Source organism: Echinops telfairi, unplaced genomic scaffold (assembly GCF_000313985.2).
Source record: "Echinops telfairi isolate 266 unplaced genomic scaffold, ASM31398v2 ScPeMD7_2573;HRSCAF=3158, whole genome shotgun sequence".
NCBI classification, from domain to species: domain Eukaryota; kingdom Metazoa; phylum Chordata; class Mammalia; order Afrosoricida; family Tenrecidae; genus Echinops; species Echinops telfairi.
The window spans coordinates 15444392-15454172 of NW_022106471.1; the positions used below are offsets into that span (position 1 = coordinate 15444392).

A 9781-nucleotide genomic window follows, 5' to 3' on the forward strand; every position below is an offset into this window, starting at 1 on the left:
GATTTGTGGGCACTTGGTGCCATTTTCCTGGGTGTCTCAGAACCTTGAGCTCTCTTTGGGAGCCCCCGGGTGGGGGCTCTTGAGTGGCGATTTTGCGTGGAGCGCCAAGGCGCGCGGGCTCTCTGCCGTGCACCTAGGCACCTTGTGGCACATGTCCCAGTAGAACGGGTGTGTGGAGCGCCTCACCTGAGACCACGGGTGTCTGCGCAGAGCCCTGGCTATGGGTGGGGTCCACCTCTGGGTCCGAGAGATGCTCTGAGTGGTCTTAGGAATTGAACAGACAAATTTAGTACCCCTACTCCGCCCCCAACTCTCCCCACTGACCATCTCCTTGGAGCTCCGGGTGTGAGCTACCTAGCAGGCGGCCATCTTCCCCAGTCTCTCCAGTCTTAAATTCTTAATGCGAGTAGAAAGCCCCGTCTTGCTCAGCCAGAGTGGCAGGTCATTTCAAACTGCTGACCTTGTGGTTAGCAGCCCAATGCATAATGAGTTAAAATATCAGTCTTCCTTGTTTGGGGCACAATTACAGGCATCCCTCCTTTTTTTGTTTCCCCCAACAAACTCTGCATTGTTTTAGTTATGGGCAACAAACAATCAGGTCGGTCTGTTTATTTTACAGCTTGTTTGTGGAAGCATCATGACATGCTGCTGAGCCAGAAAGATGCTAAAAGGATAGGTTGTACCTACCCCCAGCCCCACCCCACAGGCGTTATCGCCAATCTATGAAACACAGCAGTTTTTATGACATAAGGGGAATATGGGTATTTTTGTTAAAAACATTCTTTCAGTCGTATTTAGGGTTTCAGGCAAGAGGAGGATGCCAGAACTCGTACTCAGTTTGACATTTTGAAATTCAAGTCTTTATTGGCAACAATTCTCAGTGGCATTAAAAGCCCCCGTCCCCCAAATACGGAATTAAAACTTTGTGGAAGATTTTTGTGTAAAACATACTATCCCTATGTGAGCATCGGGTGGTGGTCTTTTCCTCCCCATTCTCAGAATCACCATCTCTGGTGCCCACGGGCTGAACAATGTCTAACGAAGCTGTGTAAAGGCGATGCCCAGAGTCGGCTTGCTGCGGTTGTAGACAGTCTCTCATTGCTGCCATCTCTCTTCTCATGTAGTTGTGGTTATTGCCCATAGTTGGCCTCCTGATGGGGCCACATGTCACCGAGCAGAACTGCTCTGTCCTGTAGACGCGGCTGCGCTGGCTTTCCTCCACAGTACCTCCGGGGGGTACAACCACCTACCTTTACGCCAGGACTTGAGCACAACCCTGTGGGCCTGCTGGCAGCCTTCCCCTCCGTACCCTGGTATAAGCTGAAGCAGCCCCCACTGGTTTAGGCTCCTATGGCATTAATCCTCGCAGGCTCAAGGGAGCTGAGTTTTGGACTTGGTATTCGAGAGGAAATAGGGATCCTCTCAACAATAGCGCTGGATAGGTATTACCTCTACTTTGTATGTGGGGAACTTGAGGTTCGGTGAGACTAGGCTAGAACGCACCTGATTAAACATAGGGGGGAAATGCTAAAGTCGATGATGCAAAGTCTGACTCGCTAAAATATATGGTTCGCTTGGACATGTATATGGTTCCATCAAACAGACTGCGACCCACTGCCATCAAGCCCTTTCCCAATCACAGCAACCCTATACAGGGCTTGGGGGGACATTACATATTTAAAGGAACATATAACCTCATCTTTATCATCTGATGGGTTTGAACCACTGACCATGTGGTTAGCAGCCCGAGACCCAGAACAGCTTCGTGAGCACATACACTATGATAGGTGGAATCGACCACCCAACACCAGGGATCCTTTTACCTGATGCAGTGTCCTTTCATTGCGTAATAGGAGGGAGAATTTGTTCTCCTCTAGAAACCAGTATATAAATCCCTCATACAGGTGATTTGCACCTACTGGGCCTTGCTGTTGATAAGCCAGCCTGAGACAGGCATATCCTTTCCAGGAAAGGATGTCAGGTCGAGGCGATAGGAATGCAAACCACAAGCATAAACACTAGCTCCCAGTGCAAGTTACTAGGAGGATGACCGTGTCCTCAGGTGGTAAAATTGGACCAGGTGGCCAGTCGTCTCCATGTCAGATGAATTCCACCTGACAGTTCACATACTACTGCTCCACACGTGTCTTGAGATTAAACCCAAGTCAGGGAATCGCAAGCCGTTCCCTTACATGGGAGTGGTTGTTGTTGTTCAAAGGAGCTTGGTGGCACAGGGGGTGATGTGTTTTTCTGCCAACCACCAGGTCGGTGGATCAAATCCACCAGATGTTCCATGGAAGAAAGTCGAGGTTTTCTGCCCTTTTAAGGAGGTAGATCATCAGAAGCCCACGGGAGCAGTTCCACTCTGTCCTAAAGGGTGGGGTCAGAATGGCCTCGGTTGTCAGTTAGTGGCCATTGATGCAATAAGAGTCATCAGATTAAGCAATGGACGAGACTGTGGCCTTTCGCAGGATGCCGCGGAAGTGGAGCTGTGTTTTCCCTACACTTTAAGCATGAGCTCAAACGTCAAAAGGCATTCAATTAAAAAGCATAGGCTGTTAAAAATAATCTGCTAAAATATGTGAAGTAACCCTTGTCCCAGGGAAAATGTGATCAGAAACTATTGAGCTGGTCACCTGAGAGAATGAGGCCACTCCTTGTGATCGATAAATGTATGCGCAGCAACAGGATTCGGCTCTGGGCTCTGTCTGCTCTGTCCTCTGTGGTACAGGAAGCCGCGTTGCACTCACTTGTTCCTGAGAAGTGTCTGTTCACTGGGTGTTTCCGCATGGACGCACGTGGTTCCCATCAGTGTCTGTGTCTGAGCCTCGAGTCTGTATTCCCCAAGAATGTGAAAACTTCCTAAATACAGGGGCCAGGTTTGTCATTCCTGTAGCATGATTAACTTTCCTTCTGATGGCTCTTATAATAATATGGCAGGGTGGGTCACAAGTTGGGCTGTGGACCTGCAGCGTGCCAGTTCAAACCCACCAGTCACTTTGTGGGGAAAAGATGAGGCTGCCTGCTCTGGCAAGACTTCCAGTCTGAGAAGTCTTCTATAGGGTAGCCCCAGAGCTGGAACAGGCTCAATGAGAATGAGCTTTGTTTTGCTTCATTTTTATGTGATGTATTGTTGTTGTTGTTGTGTGCTGTCAAGTTGACCTTGGCCCACTGATCTTATAGGACAAAGGAGAACCATCCCACAGACTTTCCCAGGTGGTCTTCTTTGGAAGATTTTTTGAAAGGTCTTTTTCTCTCAGAGCAACTGGTGGGTTGGAACCTCTGACCTTTCAGTTAGCAACCAAGCCATGTGCTTTAACCATTGTGCCACCAGGCTTCACGTTTGAAAAGATGCCTTTGTTTTTCATTTCAAACCTGAAATGACCTGAGTGCCCGTCATTGGCCCCATCGCCCAGGAGCACTGTGATATCCAGTGTCCATTAGAGATCTACGCAAGTGAGGAATGACGTTTTGAAGAAGGGAAGAGAGAAGCACTGTGAGATTAAATAATTTATTACCATCGCTAAGATGAACACATATACTTGATACTCAATTTTATGCAGAACTTTAAAAAAATAGTTTTAATACAGTATCAAAACTTACACAAGTATTTTGTCAAAAGACCAGAGTCCCTTGGATTGGCTTCTGCAGGCTCTGCTGCGGGCACCACATCTCGTCTGAAATGTCTTCTGAGCATAGGAATACAACAATGGAAGGAGGAAGTTTTGCTGGAAGAGACTGTAAATATAGCAAGCAATTTTCTTGTGCAGAGTAATAACATTTAAAAATTGTAATATTTCAAAAGAAAGATTCACGTAAATGGCAACCCAATTACGATAGATAGATGATTCTATAGGAAATTAATTCATACATATTTTCAGAGAACAGAGGGCTGGTTTGTCATCACGGTAACATGTTACTAAAGTATAGGAAAAGTCCGTAACATTCCTTCACCAACGATAGTTAATATGCTTTGTAATATGTCCATTTTTAAAAGCAACAACAACAGAGAATATATGCTATGGATCTGATTAATTGAGAAGCAATAGGAGAACTGAGAATTGTTGCATTCCTACTTGTATAATCTTAAACTACAGTGGAAACTCAATAGCATTCTGCCGCAGGCCTCTTGCACATTCATACAAGAAACTATCATTGCATTTGGATAAACACAAACTATCATAGCACTTCCAATACACACAGTCTATTATTACATATATGTATGGATACCAAAAATAAGGGATAAGCTAAGCAAAGCTAGCACACCTCTTTTTCCAAACCTCAGGCGATCTGAAAAAGAGCGTTTAGCCTCAATACTGAGGGCATACGTCAGTTCCCTCAGATGTCAGCTGCCTGCAGTAGGCAAAAAAAAAGCTGCTGTCCCCCATAAATGCAGTGCAATATTTTTAAAGTTTACATAAAGTTTATTAAATAGATAATAGCATATCTAGAAACTAAGTTGTAGAAATCGACATCTCACAGCTGGAAACATTTAGAAAAATTATATTTGCTTATATTTCAGTTGAAATCGTTAAGATTAACACCAGTGGATCCATTGACTAAATCTTGAGGTTGATATGCCCTCAAGATACATCTTTATGATCATATTCATCAAAACTAAAAGAAAAGGCATATTTATTTTGATCAATTGAAATCAGTGGTACTCTCTGATTACACTTCTAGCTGGTAAGGGGACGGTAGGTTGCATTTTTAGCACCTCAAAACGTCAAAACAATACAAAAACCTAGAACCCCATTCTAATCTTGTATCAAGCTAATTATATCTCAGGAAATACTATATTGTTGATGAAAGTGTAAAATATAGGTGTCCAACTGAAACTTGGGAAACTGGAAGAAATCTCTCCACATCACCCTCAATACATATGGTAGAAAACTTCCACCATCATATGCAATGAGGGAAATCTATCCCCGTTGTTTTGTCTTGAACTCTCCCCACCAGGCAGGATTCCCAAATACAACCCGAGAGCTGGGGCGTCAGAATCTTCCTAGTCCTAAGGAACACATTGCTGAGAAAATGGTGACTCGCAACCTAAGCTCTTGTGAGAGACGTGAAAGGGCAGCTAAATGGACAAGTTTGCTACAGGGTCTGTTAGAGGGGAAGTGGGTGCTGCGTACAATCACCCCATGTCATTCCGTGAGTCCAGGTTGTGAGAACCCACTCTTTCTCCTTCCTGGTCTCTCTCTCTCAGGCAGCGGTGATCTCGCATCCAGGAGAACGCACCTCACGTGGGCCCTTTGTACTGGTTTCCTGACAAATGTTGCCTAATTCCAGGACACGAACCTGCAGCATCTCCAAGTTTCCTCCACACAACCTGGGGGGAGAAAGCATGAACATAAGTACCCCGATTGTCTCCTCTCCCAACGAGACGTGCGATGTGCTGAGAGGCTTGTGCTATGTGTTTTTAGGGGGAAGTACGCAGAGGAGAAGAAGGGATGAGCAGACGAGACATGAACGACAGCAGACACGGACAGAAGACAATGTGAAGCCACGCTTCTGGGTCACAAGAGCCGCACAGGACATGGGACAACTATTCTTTATTAGCAACCAGCTCAACATTAATGGGTGAGTTGTCAACTTCTCCTAGCTAGCCCGGGGGCCCTCAAGTCTGTCTGTCTACCCTCTATATACTTGGGAAGCTCTGCGATACAGAAAGCCAAGCTCAGGGACTCTGATGCCTTTGGTGTGGGTGAGACGTGTCAACTGTATTTGTGAAGTTCTCATCCTGGTTCTTACAGTATACATCTGAAGTAAAGGCTATCGATCAGTGTTCAATAGAGTGAGGAAAATGAAGGCACCTTTGTTTCCAAACTAAAGTGAAGTCCTGGGCAGATAGTAGTCAATTTGGAAAGGGACACCCTGGCTTTCCCTGCAGAGTGGAGGGCTGACAGCCTTCCCACACCTTTGCCACCAAGCTGCATGCTCTCTCAGACTCCAAGGATGGAGAGCATCCAAGTGCAGGGCACAGAGAAGCAGAGATTTGGGAATCATTTTAAGAGATGTGATAGCAGTGTGCTGAATACTGGGTCATTTTAGAGATGCAATCATAAGAGGTGAAATAAATACAAGGATAAAAGCTCACCATGAGATACCAGCATCCTAACATGAATTGGAACACACACATGCGTGCGAGCAAATACAAATATCAATGTCCGCAACCGACCTTCAGTGTTTCACTCTAAGAATTATGTCCAGAGTGATTCCTCCCTTAAGAGTGGGCATTGCTCCAAATGAAACTGGTTGGCTCATTTTGTTTCTAAGCAGAAGAGGTTGCCCTGGGGAGACCCAATGCTATTCAGCATAATACAGCAAGAATGCAGGACTATTGTCCACCTACCTGTCGAAGCAAGTGGGGTTCTTAGCGACTACAGTCCAAGGGCCAGGGCTGTGAGTGGAGATGCTCTGGTGCGCTTGAAAGGAGTTGACATTAGAATGACCATCTCAAGCTGCACACAGAGGTCAGAAAGCCCTCATTTATCAGAGCTACAAACACTGCGTTAGGATGGTCAGCACTTCCCCTCGCTCATCCTTGAATAAGACATACGAGGGTCTCTACCCAGCGCACATGGAGTGCGGTCTGGCAAAGGGCGGGCTCAAAGGCCTGCTGGGGTCACAGACACGCAGCATGAGATGCTTACAACGCAAAGGCCCAATGGTCGGTAAGTATCCAAATATTACACACATGGGCCTTGATCTAGTTATGACTCTGTAGTGAAAAGACAGTTTGAAAATGAACCAAATTCTGGAACAAGCACATGAGACTAAGGTGCACCGTGACTTGTCGCCCAACTGATGAAAGCACGACAGGTTGTCGCCTAGAGCCCGGATTGATCATCCTCAGAGAATCTGAAAGAGCCCAAAAGCCTAAGCCAAATAGAGCCGTGCTACAAACCCACCACAAACAGGTTTATTATCTCCCACAGGCAGTGCATCTGTTACTGCAGCGCCATTAGGGAAGAAAAGAAAAGAAAATCGTGCTTCCTCGGCAACAGGATGGAGCTGTGGACAATAGTCTCTTCATCCCAAAATGTCAACAGCTCCTCTCTGAGAGGGAACACCAGAACTCATAGCAAAACTTCTGTTATCCTAAAATCTACCTCTGTCTGTAACCACTCTCACGTCAGGAGGTGTGCTACATTGTCCGTGTAACTGTGATGAAAGCATAATGTTCCTCTAAACGGGAGCCAAGGCTTTATCATCTTGGCTAATTTCATTTTTTTTTAAAATAGCTATTTGCAAAACTACATTGAAGTCTGTAACTGTCCAGTGGTTGGTTTTCAGTGTTCACATAGCTTATGTCTTTGACATCAGTTTTATTGTAAACCAACACTTCTTGCTCTTGACTTTTAAAACCGTTTCCAACAGGTTTCAAGAGAACAAAGAATGGGATTTGGGTTATCTGGCATTTTTTTTCTCCTCAAAATTTGAGGATGAAAGATGAGAGCGAACAGCTGGAGAGGGACGCCCAGAGCACTTTCACGGGTAAACCACGGGAGAAGCTCCTGGCTTTCTGCAACTATTGCCCCGGGGGAAGCCAGCAAGCACAAAGCCACCCGAGATCCAGGCCATCAAAGGAGGAGCAGGAACGGTACCAACACCCAACGAGTCCTGGGTCTCCCCTGGGACGGATAACCTCTAAAAACATTCCCTCTGAAAAAAAGGGTGAGGAAGAGAGACAATTCTGACACAGTAGAAACGGACTCCTCTGTAAGGTACAGGCGTTTTTGTTTTTTCAGCAAGCCAGATGGAAATCCACATAGTTACCTGACTTGGTGAAGTAGAAAGAGGTGGTCCAGAATAGGAGCACTAGATACACTCTGACTTAACTTTTCGTTACGGAGTGCTGGGAGCAAATGGCCTATGTTCCTGAATCTTTGTTTCTTCCACAGAACGTGTGTATATTGGGGTGACTAGCTATACCAGGGTTTTTATGGTCTCGGTTGGACACACACCTCTGAGTTACGGAGGAGAGGCACACCCTACTGTGGAGTATGCTTGGGGAGTGAACTTGGTGGATCTTTAAGTCCTCTAGTTCCTGTGATCTGACATTGATTTCTCCTCCCAGAGTCTACAGAGGAGAAGCAGCACATTACTGGTGGCTCCGTTTTTTCAGCGCCTCTAAGGCAGACCTGCAAACTGAAAACCTGGAGGATGGTTGGAAAGCTGAATTCATTTGGAAGTTCGTGTTCTTGAGAACTGATTATGTAGGTAAGCAAAACAAATACCTTGGAAAGGGTTGTAAGGAAACAACAAGGACGCACCAACAAGACAGAAGGTAAAAGCACTAACCCTTGTCCTCACAACTATGGGACTTATCAGACAACATCTAACAGATTCCGGGGAGACCCTGAGGAGGCATGCCTGGGGCACATTGAAATGTCCCGCTACAAAATCATAGTGACATTTAAGACACTAAAATATAAAAATGCCAAGTGATCATGTCCCACTCTACCCTCGTCTAGGTCAGTACACTTCTGCAGGTGATGTTTACATCTCTGCAATCCTTCCTTAAGGTGCCAGGTGTCACAGTAGGTTAAACATCGAACTGCTAACCACAGAGTCAGCAGTTTGAACTCACCAGCTGCTGCAAAGGAAGAAAGGTGAGGCTCCCTGCCCTGTAAAGATTTGCGGCTTCAGGAAAAAACATGGGGACAGTTGTGCTCTGTTGCTAGGGTGGCTGAGTCAGCACTGACTGGTGGCAGGGAGTACTCATACTTTTAGTAACCCTGCAGAATTCTGTGCAGTTGGGGTATCCTTGAGGGACCCTCACTGATTCCTTTAAATTGTCCTTCGAGTTTGGGGAACCAACGTAGTGGGAAGGGAGAGGGCAGGGCTGTGGGTCGATGTGGAAATATCTCCCACTACAATTCTCATAGGATCAGAGCCAGCAGGTGCATTCCGCTATTGAAAGCAAGAGCCCTCTGCAGTTGCCCGGGCCTTTTCCCTCCCAACAGTTTCCCACGTGATCATCTTTGTCCTTCGAGAAGATCAAGCAAGATGACCCCTTGAGAATTCTAAAATAATAGTCACCATCACCTCCTGAACTGACCTCTCTGCCTTCCAGGCAACTCACCCAGCAGCTCCCCTCAGAAGCCACTGTTTGACTGGACTTTTTTTGTTAAAGCACCTGATTGAACAGGCTGCTGGGAAAAACCCTGTGTCTGTGTGTGGGGGGCGGCTATCAACTGGAGTCATAGGAGTAACACTCTTTGACCTACCCCCTTAAGTAAGTGTCTGAAAATATTTGGTCCGAATATAATTAGAGTTGAAAGGTATTTCAAAGTAATTTTGAAATCCTAAGGGGGTACAATCATGAGGATAAAAGTACAATATAAAGCCAATTAAAACCAGTACCTAATATAATCTGTGATTTCTTGCATTGAACAAATGGTTTCCTCTACAATATTTCATTTAGCTCTTGAATAAGCTTCACAAATCTTATTATTCTCGATTAAATGATGCATTTCATGTATATTGCTCAAATAATTAAAATTTAGTCAGGGATTAATAATAATATCCAAATCACATCAATGATTGCAAAGATATGCATCATAAAAATAACATGTTGGTTTTTGGCTGTGTTCTCCTCTGACTTCAGTGATAGATTTCTCTATGTCTAATTATCTCTTCTGGGGAGCTCTAGTGGCATAGTGGTTATGGGCTGGGCTGCCAACTGCAAGGTGGGCAGTTTAATCCTGTCCTATAGGTTTGCAACGAATGAATGAAGCATCTCTTAGGTATATATATATATATATATATATAT

The 9781-nt window shown here is 45.3% G+C and overlaps 1 protein-coding gene across 1 annotated transcript in view; it reads right to left on the reverse strand.

The window, feature by feature from the left end:
- Positions 1-3495: 3495 nt before the first annotated feature.
- The window catches only part of CCDC85A (coiled-coil domain containing 85A), a 227739-nt gene continuing 221453 nt past the window's right edge, over positions 3496-9781 (reverse strand). The window contains exon 5 of the mRNA XM_045294184.1: positions 3496-5332. Within this exon, the coding sequence (XP_045150119.1) occupies positions 5243-5332 (90 nt within the window). The 3' untranslated portion in view covers positions 3496-5242. The remainder of the gene's footprint in view (positions 5333-9781) is intronic.